This window comes from Cheilinus undulatus, linkage group 20 (assembly GCF_018320785.1).
Source record: "Cheilinus undulatus linkage group 20, ASM1832078v1, whole genome shotgun sequence".
Lineage (NCBI taxonomy): Eukaryota > Metazoa > Chordata > Actinopteri > Labriformes > Labridae > Cheilinus > Cheilinus undulatus.
In genome coordinates this window covers 7361060-7375889 of record NC_054884.1, presented here as the reverse complement: position 1 = coordinate 7375889, position 14830 = coordinate 7361060, and the positions used below count along the sequence as shown (strand labels likewise).

At 38.4% G+C, this 14830-nt stretch overlaps 1 protein-coding gene across 2 annotated transcripts in view; it reads left to right on the top strand.

Moving 5' to 3' along the window:
* jmjd1cb (jumonji domain containing 1Cb) overlaps window positions 1–14830 on the top strand; it is a 204330-nt gene that overhangs the window by 156615 nt on the left and 32885 nt on the right. For both annotated transcript variants that reach the window (XM_041816362.1, XM_041816363.1), the window contains 6 exons: window positions 970–1075; window positions 1242–1366; window positions 2778–2921; window positions 6395–6436; window positions 11707–11977; window positions 14259–14804. In XM_041816362.1, the coding sequence (XP_041672296.1) occupies window positions 970–1075; window positions 1242–1366; window positions 2778–2921; window positions 6395–6436; window positions 11707–11977; window positions 14259–14804 (1234 nt within the window). The remainder of the gene's footprint in view (window positions 1–969; window positions 1076–1241; window positions 1367–2777; window positions 2922–6394; window positions 6437–11706; window positions 11978–14258; window positions 14805–14830) is intronic.

Genomic DNA, 14830 nt, shown 5'->3' with positions numbered 1-14830 from the left:
TGCGCAGTTAACTATGCTGTCCTCTACAAATAAAGGCAAAATACCAAGAAATACAACTTTAAGAGTGATAATAACTTGTCAGAACAACTTGGAAATTTGGCACCAGCAAGCAAGAGAGCCAACTTCATCATTTACCTAGCTAACTGTGCACATCTCTACCCTAAATCGTCGAGCGGATACTGTTCTTGACCAAGAGATCAGACTGTGGTTGCATTAAAATCAGTGTAGCAATACTGCTGTTCTACTTTTTTCTCTGTTTCAGAAATTCCTCCATGCCCAAGCCATGCAAAAACCTTTTCTCCAACCTACACATGCATGCTCAGTCGGCTTTGTTCTGTCCATCTTACAAGTATAGAGCAGCATACCTAAGAAAATAAGTTTACCTTTAGTCAGATTGTAACATAATTTACCTAAACTCATTTCCAGAGATTGTTTGGTTTGCATCTGGAAAAGATTAAACAGGACTCAGGCCTTTATTGTTTAGTTTTGATCCTTTTAATTACAGAAAAAAACCTGATGGCATCAAATGTTAGATTTGTGTGGGAAAAAAAATCCCTTCCTGTTCAATCTTAGCTGATGTAATGAAACAGTTGTAGGAGGATGTTGTCGCAGCCATTCTGCCAGAGAAGGGTAAAACTCAAACCATGTTGATAGATAATTTAATCCCATGGAAAAAAAAATCAGGTTGGGTAATTTCTTGTTTTTATCAACGAAAGTTGCAAGCAAACTTCTGCACACTGTTTACATTTCTCAAATACATTGGTAGCATTTTGACAGAAAGTGTCACTCCCTTTGCTCTCTGCAGCTTTACATTAGAAACATGTCTATCAGTCATTTTTTAGGGCTTTTTCAGAAAGTCTTCGACATAATTATTACCAAAATTATTGGCTTGAAACCTGGCAATGAAGAAAAAGAGCTCCGTTTCTGCTTTGTTTATTCAAGAGTGTTTCCTCTCTGTGTGTTTTCCAGGATGAGGTGGACAGTCAGAACCCCGTGCTGAGGGACAACCACCAGCTCCATGAAGAAGTAAAGAACTGGCTCAAAGACCAGAAGGTGCAGGAAATTTTTATGCAAGGTAAGCTTACTTTTTTGGTCTAAATCTTTGATTTGTGCCATTAAACACTTTGAACCAGTTATCTGTTAACAACAAGAAAAGAAGAACACGCAGTCAAGTGTTGCAATTCGACCAGAGAAAGAAAAACGTAGGATTGAACGATTGAACTGTTTCCTGTCTCTTTCAGGTCCTTATTCATTGAATGGATACCGCGTGCGTGTGTACAGACAAGACTCGGCCACCCAGTGGTTCACTGGAATCATTACACACCACGACCTCTTCAGTCGAAACATGGTCGTTATGAATGACCAGGTAAATAACTCATAGTACATACTTTCATACAACATTTCCCTCAACTTTCAAACTTTTAAATGAAATTTCTTCTTGTTATGATTTGCAGAAAATGACCCATGATTAAGATAAAGATGCAGTATTTGCCATGCTTCTAATGGTGCAATGCAATTGAGTTAATATTTTGGTTTCAACAACAAAATGCTAATGTTTTAACTTAGACAGGGTTCAAGAAGCCCAATTTGTTTCCAGGAGCCTCTGCGTGCTCTTCACTGCTCTTTCACATTGCTGTTAGGTGAAGTTACGCCAGCTTGGGTTCAAAGTGTAGGCAGCTTGGTTTGTTTGATGACTTGTCAGCACTGAATTTGTTAACACAAAGTCAGTGCATCATTAAGAAGAATTAACTTTGCTTTTGTTAAAACTGAACAGGAAACCTGTTGGTAAAAGTTGAGTAAAGTTTAAAGGTGGCCTGAAAATTCCAGCCCAACCCGAGCCTGTGTGCCTTTCTCTCCAAGCCTGACTCACCTCATCCCGTCCCATCGTCTACATTTTTGGCCTGAGACATATTTAAACCCAACTTTATTTTGCCAGAAAGTTGCCTTCTGTTATTGTAGTTTTATTGTAGTAGAATTAAAGTTTAGACTGCAATGCAGAGTTTTTTTTATGACAGTAATCTGTTCAGATGAGCTCTGAAGGAGCACAACACAAGAACATGTATCACAGACACAGTCAGTCCCATGTTTACGATGAACGGGGCAGTGAGGATGGTGAGTAGACTTGCAGACATAACTGCAAGCTTTTTGGGGATTGTTAGTCCGTTGACAATTTAACGACTGAAGTATTTGCTTCTTTTCCTCCTCCTGTGCATAACTGCACAGAGCTTCTTCTATATGCTACAAAACAAATCTGACAAACCTTCATCTTAGTCGCACATTTGCTACCTATTTTTATGTGACAGTTGTTTGCTTTTATTAAAGTAGGAGCTTGAGCCTGTCATCACTCCCCAACTCTATGAGAACTTGATTGTAGCTTTCTCTGCCATTTGTTCAGCTGCTAGAATCAGGAACCACCCATCTGTTCATTAAAGTACTCCCAAGTTTTTTGCTTAAAATGAGCAGATTATACAGAGAGGGTTTTTGCAAATATTTTGGAGATTATGTAGATGGACAGCTGCCAAATATCTTGTGTCCATCATCACATAAGCATGAAGAAAAAAACACCTTAAAGTAAAGTTAACAAGAAAATTAAAAATTCTAGCTCACCGTTTTGTTGTTCCAGTTGGTAGATGTTTGTTTTGTTGCTAATTATGTTCTTATTTTTATAGAAACATGCATAACAGAAGTTTTTTCGAAGTAAACTTTTCATTCTGTTGAGTCTTTTTTTAATGTTTGAAACTGTTTTTTCTTTACTTAATGTGTTGATTATTTTTCAGGTGCTAGAGCCTCAAAACGTGGATCCGTCTATGATCCAGATGACCTTTCTGGATGACGTTGTTCACTCTTTACTAAAAGGAGAAAATATTGGTATCACATCCAGGCGGAGGTCACGATCGAGCCAGAACAACAACACTGCCCACGTGAGTACATACAAAATCACACATGTGCATTACTGCTTAGAATTTGGGCCTTAAGAAGGTGATCATGTATGAAACTATGCTGTCAAATCTGATTTTATAGCTACTTTAATACATGACAGTATTGGTAGGTAAAATATAATCCTTCTTTTCTGTTCAGTGCAATAAAACCCCAAGAGAATTTGCATGTCCAGTCAGGATGTTTAATTAATGGCACAACTTTATAATAAAGTGCAATGCAAACTCCCTCACTATGTGCTACTTACTGTCGCACAGTATTCTAAGCCAAACTACTTGACAGATTTACATAATCCACAGTTTTTGCTATTAAGCTTTATTCTGACTTTATAATGAATGCTATTAAAAAGGTAGCAAATTAAAATACTCCACCCAAATTACATAGAAGTAAAATTAAAACTCATGATTTTAAAAGCTCTCCCAAAGAAGCTCAAGTACATTAAAAATCTACTCTGTTGTGGTGACTTCTGTTATCACCCTTCTCCACTGGCAGCAGTGATCAAGAACAGTGTTTTAAAGTAGAGGTCCTGTCCCCTGGGGACATCACAGACGACCTCGAGGGGTTTGTTAAAAAACTTTGTGGAAGAGGGGGGAAATATCAATAATTAATACTATAAAACTATGCGCTCTGAAATTATAAATATTCATAACAATGACATCAAGTTAAATGATTTTATGTTATTATTATTAACAGTTAATAGAAAAAAACTAGGAATGCAGTATATTATTAGCATGTTATTAGTAACAGCAGATATTACCTTTAAAAGTTTATCATTGGTATCTAAGATATAAACATTTTTAGTAAATAGCCAAACTTGGCTGTAAATAAAGGCCTGTATCAGCTGTAAATAGCTGTCTTATCAGCTGTAAAAATTGGTCTATATCAGCTGTAAAAATAGACTATATCAGCTGTAAATATCGGCCTATATTAGCTGTAAATATTGGGCTATATCAGCTGTAAAATTAGCCTGTATCAGCTGAAAATATCGGCCTATATGGTTTGTAAAAATTGGCCTATATTAGCTGTAAATATTGGCCTATATGGTTTGTAAAAATTGGCATATATCAGCTGTAAAATTAGCCTATATCAGCTTTAAATAGCGGCCTATATCAGCTGTAAATATTGGCCTATATCAGCTGTAAAAATTTGCTTTTATTAGCTGTAAATATCTGCCTTTATCAGCTGTAAATATTGGCCTATATCAGCTGTAAAAATTGGCCTCTGTCAGCTGTAAATATCAGTCTTTATCAGCTGTAAATATTGGCCTGTATCAGCTGTAAATATCTACCTTCTTCAGTTGTAAATATTATTCTGTAACACCTATAAATATCAGCCTACATCAGTTGTAAATATCAGCCGATACTGGCTGTTGGTATTGTGCATGTGTGTGAATACAATTTTGGAATATTAGGCAGGACCAACAGATCTATTCCAGCTTAAGACTTTTTTTTTTGGTCCTCATTCCTTATACCTCAAAGTTTTTTCTTAGGACGGTCTGAACTACATGTATTCATCAGTATCGATAAAATTACTTTATACATATCAGTATATCAAATATCAACAAAAATCCAGAATCATGCATCCCAAAAAGACATACATGTACAAACACGTTCCATGTTTTTTTTCATTGCCATCCTTACAAACAAGGAATGTAATCAGTTTCGCCAGAGGGGGGTCCCTGAGAGAGATCAGTGTTAAATACATTTGTATGGCAGGGCAAAGATTGCGAACCCTCGACCTAGAAGATAAAATCAGTAGCTGAACAACATTGGTCATGAAGTTGGGACAGTTAAAGGCTGAGGATCATTTATAGTTTAAACTCATTACAGTCATTAAGGAGTCAACTTACATGCAGATGTTACACGTCATAATTATTTGTTTCTGACACACCAGCATGCTGTGTGTTAACACAACCCAGCATTGTTTGTTTTAGTGTTGAAAAGAATGCTGAGGAACTTCATTACTTTGTGGTTGTTATAATGGTTTGTCTGTTTAAAGAAAGCTTTTGATTAGTCTTTGAAATGTTCTCAAATGTCAAGCCACTGTTTTGTTCTGTTTCTGTGCTTTTTCTCTTTCCTTTGTGATTCTGATCTGATTGTCAGCATTGTGTCTGTTGATCTGTTTGTTTCAGGGACATTGGTCAACACATCCTCAGAAAATCCTAAAATATGCAAAAGACAAAATCAGGAATATTATTCATATACAGTGTTCTTTGTTTGCTAAAGACAAGTTATTCAGGCAACACATTATCAGGGATTAACGAGCCGTTTTGGGTTTTCAGATACAAAGTGACTGCAGTTAAGTACATGTCCATCCTATACACTAATGATTTATCTTCAGTGACGAGCTGAAATCAGAACTCATGTCTTCTCTGATAAAAACAACAGCCCATGCATCATTTCTGTGGCTCTCTTACAGTGGCTTGTATCCCTACATGCTTTGGGCAGTGAAGCCGCTGGTAGTAAGTAAGAATGAGGGTAAATTAGCCAAGAGCTAAGAGGCTAGCAGTATCTCTTTAACAGCTTTTCTCCCTAAAATCTTGTGTGGTTTTGCTTGAATTAAAATGACAACTCTATTCGTGGCAACAAGTCACCAAAGAGTAGTGATGTGTCGTTCACAGATGAGCCGGCTCAGAGCTGGTTCCCATTTAAAGGACACTTCCGTCTTTTCTAGGTTTTTTTTTGTTTGTTTGTTTGTTTGTTTTAGAGACAAAAAAGGTAAAATGGTACCAAATGAAGAGCTGATTGGGAACTGAAAAAGCAGCTCTTGATACTGAACTGAGACAAATAATCCAAGTCTCATAAAAAAAGCCAGTCTCTTGTTTACTAACAGAATAATCCAGATCGTGTCAGTTGTCAGTTTCTGTTGTGTCCACACAACCAGGCCAGTCTGAATGAAGGCATCCCAGATCAGCTCCGTATACAGTCCAAGCTATCAGTTATCAAACTGGTTTTCAGTGTGCACTGAGGTGTGTTCACACAAAGCATTCAGGATTAACACTTGGTATCTGAATGCCCAAATCAAATATAAATCCCTGTTAATGGATTGTCTACATGGGATGTTGAGCTTTGGTTTCCATGAACTGTCTTCTGACTGTTTGACCCATGTCTACTGTCTCATGTGTCTGCCTGCTCTCTGTTTATTAAACCAGATATCTTAAAAGCAAAATCAGTTCCTATGTGCTATTTGTTTACTTAACTCACACAGTTAGACAGCACAGAGCTGTACCGCTCACCAGTCTGCTCCTCTCATCAGAACTCCTGTATTTAACCCTTTCTGTTGTTTGGTATAAAATGCATGAGGCCATGATAAGAACTTACTGATGAACCAGTCCATAAACACCCAGCCAGTCTTTCCTGGTCCCCCAGTGATTAACACAATCTCTCCTTGACCCATCCTTTCTTCATTCGATTATTTTTCTCTTGATTGTTCTTTTCTTGTTTTTGACACATTAAAGATGGCGGGAGGGAGACCCGGCGGGACCACTGGCAACACTCAGGTACCCCAACCCCCCCTACCCAACACCCCACCACACCCTGAAAACCCTGAAAACCCGCACTTTCCACAGCAAGCATGAACTAAATAAGGGTATATTTTAGTGTGAATACACAGCCATCAGTCAGGTTGTTTCAACTGGAAGCAGCAGGACATGTTTAATGGCTGAAACATGATCCTGAGAAAAGTGCAGCAGAATAAGATGCTTTTCGTTAAACAAGGATGAGCTGTTTCCTCCCTCTCTTCAAAGTCCAATTAAACCAATAAAAACAGTAATTTCAGCTTGCAGGATACAGAGTTGCTGGCTCAGCAGTGCCTTAATTGGTTCATTTGTTTTTTGTTTTGCAATATACACAAGAACTTTTCTGAGCTTCTAAAACACTGAGTTGCTCAATAACACAAAGGAACCTTGGCAGTGTGCACCCACAGCTCTTTAGTAAGTGTGTATTATGTGCGTTTTATAGTCTTTAAGCTTTTGAGAGAGCAAATCAATCCAATCCACTTTGTTTTAACTGCACATTTCTAAATATATGTCATTTGTAATGCAGATTTTTTTGTGTTTTTGGGTTTATTCTTGGTCTCATGTCTTTATGTTGGAAAGAACAGCAGATAGAGTAGGAAATTAAGGCAAAAGAGTAGGAAATAACAAACAGGAAAGGAATCACAGGCTAAAAAATAAACACAATCAATCAATCTTTATTTGTATAGCACTTTTTATAATGTAGCACAAAGTGCTTTACACACAGCAGAAAATTGAAATAAAAATGCATTGTTATACTCTAGAAACATGCAAGATATAAAAATCCTAGCATAGTTGGCAAAGGGGACCCTCCCTATGTATGAATTAAAAGGTTTATTCTAACTTAAAAATAAATCAGTTTTACAAACTCAGGAGATTAAACAGTAATTAGCTACCTAGTTTGTTCTGCTAAGTTCCACTAGGCTAAATTTTATACACTGCACCTATAGTTCATGCATTTTTAGGAGTATAGTTCATTTGACACACTGTTTGTCAGGGGTTGTAATTCCCACATTAGATCCACATTTTTGTCTTGCTGCTATGTTGATGTATAGTTAGTCTGTGGCATTTTGAATATGGTGGCTTCTGTGGATTGGACCTGTCATGGCAGACCAGACATGTCTTGTTATAATGCCAGAAATAAGTCTATGTACAAGTTAGGAGATATTCCACATGACTTTGTGCAAAAGTTCACAAAATATATTTGATTGATATATTTGATTGAAACTGTTTATTGGTAATCATTAAGTAGACACCGCAACCCCCCAATGGGATAAGGAGTATAGAAAATGGATGGATAGATGGATTAAGTATGACATTTATTATTCTGTGAAAGGAGGTCACAATAACTGGGAAAAGGACATTAGAACAGAAGTTGAAAGGCAATTTCTAAACCACAAAGATTCTGGCATTTCTGTAGTTAATCACAATTTATTTCCCTTTTTAGAAATTCCACTTAAAACAGTTTAGTTCCAGTTTGGTCTTTTGTGCTGTCTTAAATCAGAATTTACTGGTTTCCTGATTGAATACAGACCTGCTTTTATTTCAAAAAAAAAAAAAAAAAAGCAACCTTGGGAAGATTTAAGATCACGGCATGAAGTTACCCATGGAAAAAGGAACTTATTTTGGATTAAGAAGGAAATAAGTGAACAGGAAAACAGTAAATGTTGATATCACCTTGACTAAAGATTAATTTTACATCACTGTGGCTGATGTAGACTCTCCAGCTTAGCCAAAAAGTGTGCTGAAAGGGGCATTAAAGCATGGGATTAAGTACAATTCAACAAAATTAATGCACTAATAAAGAACCTTGATTAATCAGGATTAATGCATGAACTTTGACAGCCCTGTTTTTAACATTTCAGGGCAAAAAAATCTACATATTGTACCTTTACAGTCTTTAGAGAAAACAAAAACATTAAAGGAACTTCACTGAACAGTGAATATAGTTAAGGAAAAACACTGTCTTCAAACAAGTGAAGTTCAAAACTTAATGGACCAATTTAAGAAACTATTTTAAGTTGAAATAAAAACTCTTAAACATATAGAAGCAGGCAGAGCACAGCGGTCTCTGCTTAAACCTATAGATGAAATTTGGAAGTAAAATATGTTAAAGATAATTTCCCCCCGGCCTAAAATCCTGTCTGCGCTGCCATCTTGTGGTTTCTGCTCTCTCTTCCACCTACTTTACAGCACAGACTGTTCACAATACACAGAGTGTTTCATCACAGTTGTGGTCACGAGCGCACGCAGACCACAGCGGTCCCTCCCAGCTGTGACGGTGGGTGTGGACACGAGTGAACAGATCCGCAGAGGTCAGAGCTGCAGTGGTTTTAGTGCTCCTGAACTCAAAGCCCTAAAATCAAGTCTAGTTTGTCATTTTGAAGTCTAAGTTAGCATGCTGCTGTCAACATCACTTTTTATCATCCCTTACTGTCAGGAATGAGTCCAAGATCACCTCCTAGTGAAAAGTTTGATTACAAAGAGTGAGAGTGCAGCTCCTCCTCTCATCAATGATGATCTAATCTCATTTTACCAGACTGTCTCGGCTTTTTGGAGCCACCCATGAAACTTAACTGTCTGTAGGCTCACTGTTTTCTGTTTACCTCGCTGTTATTTCCATTTGGACGGCAGCCAAAGACACAGTTTTCTCATTTAACAGCCCCCGCTTCACAGTGGCTTACAAAAATGTTGATCGTGTTCGAAAATGACTGGTTTGTCCCAGACGAGGTCAGGAACGCGGGACAGCAATTAAACAGAGTGGCATGTTGACCTTGTATGAGCAAGATGCTGAAGAGGCTTCATAATAACTCTCCACACGTCTTGTCAGAGGCAGGCCAAACTTGTGAAACATCACATTATTTTTGTCACACAAGGTCAGCGGCTTCATAAAATCAACCCAACAGCTTTTGTTGTGGGTGACTTCTACTCAGCCTGCTGCAGTATTTATAACAGGGGTGATGGTATAAATACCAAGCTGATTCGTCTTTGCCTAAAGTGACCCAAGTGGTAGGTGCTGACTGGATTTAGAAGTTACAAACAGTTGCATTAGAGTGCAGTAAACTGGGGCAATATTGGCCAATCCCTTTTCTCTTTGAAATCTACCTGCAAAGCTAGTTTCTTTTTCACGGATTCACAGATGGTACAACCTTTTGCTCACCACACACTAGCACCCCCGCAGATACTCTCTGGCAACCTCGCTTAGCCTCTGCCCACAAATTGGCTGAAGGCACTGAGAATAAATGTAGGAAAGCAGCTCTGTGATAAAAACACAAACTGAACTTAAAGCAAAGTGAGTTTCCTTCAAACATGAATTCAGTCCTCACTGTTTACTTGAAGAAAGAATGATCCTCCAAGACAGGAAATATATCATTCATAAACTGTGCTAGTGCCACAAGAACCAGGACAAATTGGATAGTAGTTAAGCAGTGAAATATCTTATTCTGCCCAACTGTTTGCAAACAGCATGACTCTGAATATTGAAAAATTTAATGAATATATCATTTAGAAAAACAGCCACTGCTGCCTGATAGAGCTGTTGAAGTAAAACTGGTTCTGTGAGTGCTTATTTCAAAACCCTGAAACGTTCGAAATGCTTGAGCTAATTTGTGTTCCTTATAGTCCATGCTCAATCTCGAGTCATGGCATTAAAATCAAATCAATAGCATTGTGAATCTAATCAGACAAAAATATATCTTCAACTGGCAGTTTGAACAAACTTTGACCGTCATCCTCCTCCACCCAAAGCAGTCATCCAAACTTTGTAGGTAGTCTTACAGATGTGAAAGCAGAACAGTGTAGGAGAGGAAGGCATGGCACAGAACAATTGTGCCTAACCTGAAATTGCCCCAAAAGTAGCAATAGTGCCAACCATCAAGACTGTTTCCCTAAAGATACACAATTAGTATTGATAATTGAGTCAAAATCCACTAAAAGTTAACAACTACCAACCCTGCTGACTGATGTGAATAAATGTATGTCCCATTCATGTTACCTGCAGCATGCATGTAAAGAGAAACTCACTGAACACATGTTCACATATACATGTTAACAGGCCATAGGAACTCCTTTATATGAATATTTCAAACCAATAAGAATGCAGTATAATGCATTCAAAGTGTTGTGTTGTTTCTGTACAACTGCACATTGGGTTTGAGGTGAAGCTGTGACTCAGAGATCTGAAACATTTCCAACTCTGTAAGAAAGGGATCTGATGGTTAATTAAAAGTCTTAAAGTGCTATTTTATTTATATTTGCCTGTCTGAAGAAGAATTACAGCACATCAACAGAGACTCTGTATCTTCTCTCTGAATGTTTCATCCCCCAGCCAGCCTTATGTCTGAATTGAATCAGGAGATATTTTCTTTCGTTTTGACCTCCAGCACTGAAACCATTTTTCACCTGGCTGTAGGTGAGATCACAAAGTCAATAACCTGGCCTTAAAAAACTTTAGTTCTCTATTTTTAGCCTTAATTTGGGTGACTGAATAAATTTGTGTCACCTTCCAACAACCTTAAAGCTGAGGGTGAGCAGATACATGCTCTTGTTTCAACTCCAATGTGCAAAAAGCAAAGTCAGAAGGACAGAAACATTAACTTCTGACTGTGCTGAAGAACTCAAATGTTCTCATTAGTTTCTGTTAGTCATTGTTTGTGTTATATTGATTTATTAGAGTCCTTTTTCTTAAAACTGGTTGAAACTTAATGGATTTTAAGTATAAGTTCCCTTAACTCAATTATGACTACATCCTGTACTTTAAACAGATGTTCATTAGCATGCAGTCATTTTTAAATAAAGGAATGGATAAATGAATCATGACAGTCTCTTAATGGTCCATAACATTGGAAAAAATAGTCATAATATTATTGCAAAACCCAGGCATTTTAAAAGGAAAAGAACTTTACTGTTTTATGTCCATTACAGTTAAGTGAATTGAACACAGAAACTCCAGATTATTAAGAACACAGAGCTTTAAACATGAAGATATGCCCAAGGAAAGGAACCTGGAGTTAACAAGGGCAGAAAGGAAATCGTTATCGATTTAAAAGACGTTATTATCATGCTATTGTATAAAACGCATTCGTTTTTTCAGAATAAAACAAAGAAACTGACAGGTGGGTGTAGTTAACATCCACTAGAACCATCATTCTGGACCCCTTAAAGACGTTGAAGAGTTCCAAATGAAGTCTCTGTGTGTACATGGTCATAGTAATGTCTAACTGTGAGCTAACGTTTGACTTTTTTTACTCTTACAGAGTCATTACACGCGAGCCCAAGCCAACAGCCCCCGCCCGATAATGTCATCGTCAGGCCCTAACCCAAAAGGCTCCCAGGGGACCCTGGCCTCCCAGCAGCAGAGCCAATCACAGCAAAGCCAGCAAACTGCCAGCCAATCACACAACTCACCCAGCGGCAGTGGGCGGGAGCAGAGGGAACAGCGCAGCTCTCGCTCCTCCAGGAGGAAAGGATCTGATAGCAGCGTTCCAGAGGAGGACAAGGACAGGAGAGAAGAGACCACAGGGAGAGGTGAGGGTGCTTGGCACCTCCTGCCACCACGGGACAGGGCACAAGAATGCACATATCTTTATCATATGGTTCCTCTAGGCATAAACAAAAAAATGGCTTCATCAAGACATCAAAGTTTATAGGATGTGGCTTTGAGAAGCTCAGCTTGGACAGTGCAGTGATCTTCCTAATTATCAAACAGTTTCAGTCTTGTTTTTTATTATTATAAAAAGAATTGTGTAAATGTAAAGGGTTGCTATCCTCATGGAGCAAAAAGAGTTGCATGGAACAAAGCCCCAAGCACCTTATCTTGTAGAACTGACCTCAAGTCCATATCAATCCAAGTCCATCTTATCCCCAGGGCATATTCAAAATAAGTGTGCCATAAATTGTATTCAACATGGAGACCTTGCTTACAAACTTAGTAACACTCATGGAGCAAATCACAGAAAAAAAGAAAATAAATCAAGGATAATTAAACGCCCTGGACACCCACACAAATGTTTAATTTCCCTGATTAGACTTGGACATGTTGAAAAAAGGTTGAGCTTTGGTGAGGATTAGGGGTGTGAAAAGGTCTTGTGCCACACAATTTTGTAAGACTGAAACATGAGATTTCCAATCGAGGTTACAACTTCCTCGCGTGATCAGTAGACGAAATGTACACAGATTCTGACACGGAGATGCCTTGTAAAGAGTTGATTTTGTTACCTTGAATCAAACTTTGCTTCTGTGTTTTTCATCTGACTGTGTCGGAGTATGTCACATGATTATCAGCTGTTGGCTGCATGTAGCATCAGTCAGAAACTTGATGTAAGTAACACACAGTCAGTTGTACCCTGCAGCTACAAGCTTAGCATAATAAACTCTGTTAAAGAATGCTTTCTTCTCTCCAAAAATGGAGATATGGCCTCTAATATACACACACTGTTTGTTGTCTTACTCATGCTGTAAAATTGTCAGAGCTCCTTTGAAAAAAAGAACACAAATCAATGAAAGAAAAGAAATTGGTAGATTAAAGCAAAACATCTTATTGACAAACAGATTTTTTTGTCTTAGTAATGTTGATGCCTGATAGAACATTAGAAATGCTTTCATTAAAACTATGAAGCTTTTGATAATTCAGCCTATTGTTCTGAGCATTTTAAGACTGCCTTCAAGATTCAGAGTTCAGGATTATGTTTCTGCATTTATTGTAGTTTTTGTAGTTGTAGCAGTTAGGTGTGTAACAGTGCACAGAGATCCCGGTTCGGTTCGTACCTCGGTTTTTGGGTCATTGACGGCACTGGTTTAGTTCATCGGTAATTAAAAAGAGCACAATGATTTTGATGGAGGGGGGGCTGGTGGGTCTCCCTGCCCCCCCTGCTGCTCCAGCTACAGGACCCATCTTTTCTTCTTTGAGTGCTTTTTTGAATTACTGCCACCTAGATTGGCAGGTAATTACTGTATAGTTTCAAGTGGTTTGACATATTTGTCATGTGACCATGTGCACTGAAGCATGTTGATTCAGGACAAATAAAAAACACCATTACACCTCTAGTAGCATTGAATATATAGTACACTTTAAGGATAAGGATATAGCATATTATTTGCACTCATGGAGTTGGATTTGAAGGTCTGTTAAAATGAACAGTTTGGGTCATAACTAAACATAAAAAACATGTCTAAATGTCTTAAGTTCAAGAGGATTTATAGATAAAGCATTTCAAATGGGTCTTCATTAATTTGCACTATTTTGACTTTTAATTGAATAAAAGACTAATTTTCCAGTCAAATTTTTAATCAGATTTTTTAACAATGGTGTAAAATCTTGTATTTTCTTTTGAATGAAGTGTCTCATCCCACCCCTAGTGAGAATTTATGATGTAATAACTTCTTAGCACCAATAAAAATGTACACAGGTCAGCAAGTCATGCTAGATATACAGGAAAACTGTCTCTGGTGAGAAACCAGCTTGATTGTCCCGACTAATTTTGGAGTCATTTAATACAGCAGATTACTTCAGCCAACCTCATACCTTAAGGCAACCGCCCCTGATTGAATTACATCTACTGAAGTGCTTTCAGTATCTTTGTTAGAGTCTGATAACACAATTGAAAGAATATCTGTAAGGCAAGACCTTTTTTGTTGAGATAGGATCCTTTTCAACTATCACTTTCTTTAGAATAACAAACTCCATTCAGAAAAACACAGCAGGATTGTGCAGGGTTTAAGTCAAGGATGTGCTGCAGAAGAAGTTGTAGTAGATCTGTGTTTGAGAAACCAGTTTTGACTCTTCTGTCCCCCCTTTTAATTTGTGCAGAATCAAAGTCAAAAGCCAAGCAGGCGCTGAACAAACGCAGGAAGGGCGAGGAAGACGAGAAGAAGGCAGGCCTGAAGAGGCTGAAGACTGACATGACTTCAGACCTGTCTGAGAGCAGCGACTCTGAAAACCCCCACAACAAGAGGATCGCCCACTCGTCCTGCTCCTCATCCTCTTCATCCTCCTCATCGTCCTCTTCCTCCTCCTCTTCCTCGTCGTCGGAGCCGAACTCTGAGAACGAGCTCAAAACTCGCAGCAGTGACGTAAAACCAGGCAGTGTTTCCAAAAAGGAGGAGGACGAGAAGCCGCTGAAGCAGAGCCCAAAAATGAATGATTCCTCTTCTCTCATTGGTCGGCTGTCACCTTGGGCAGAGCTTCAGGCAGCAGAGGACAACAAGAAGGGTGTTGTTAAGGAAACGGCCAAATTGATATCAAAGGAGGAGGAGGAATTAGTTGCGGTAACACAAATCACCCAGTCGCCACGGCAGCAGATGTCTGATTCAGTCCAGGGCAGCATCATGGAGAGCAGCAAGAACACTGTGAAAGGTAAAGAAGCACACCAGCTGTTACAT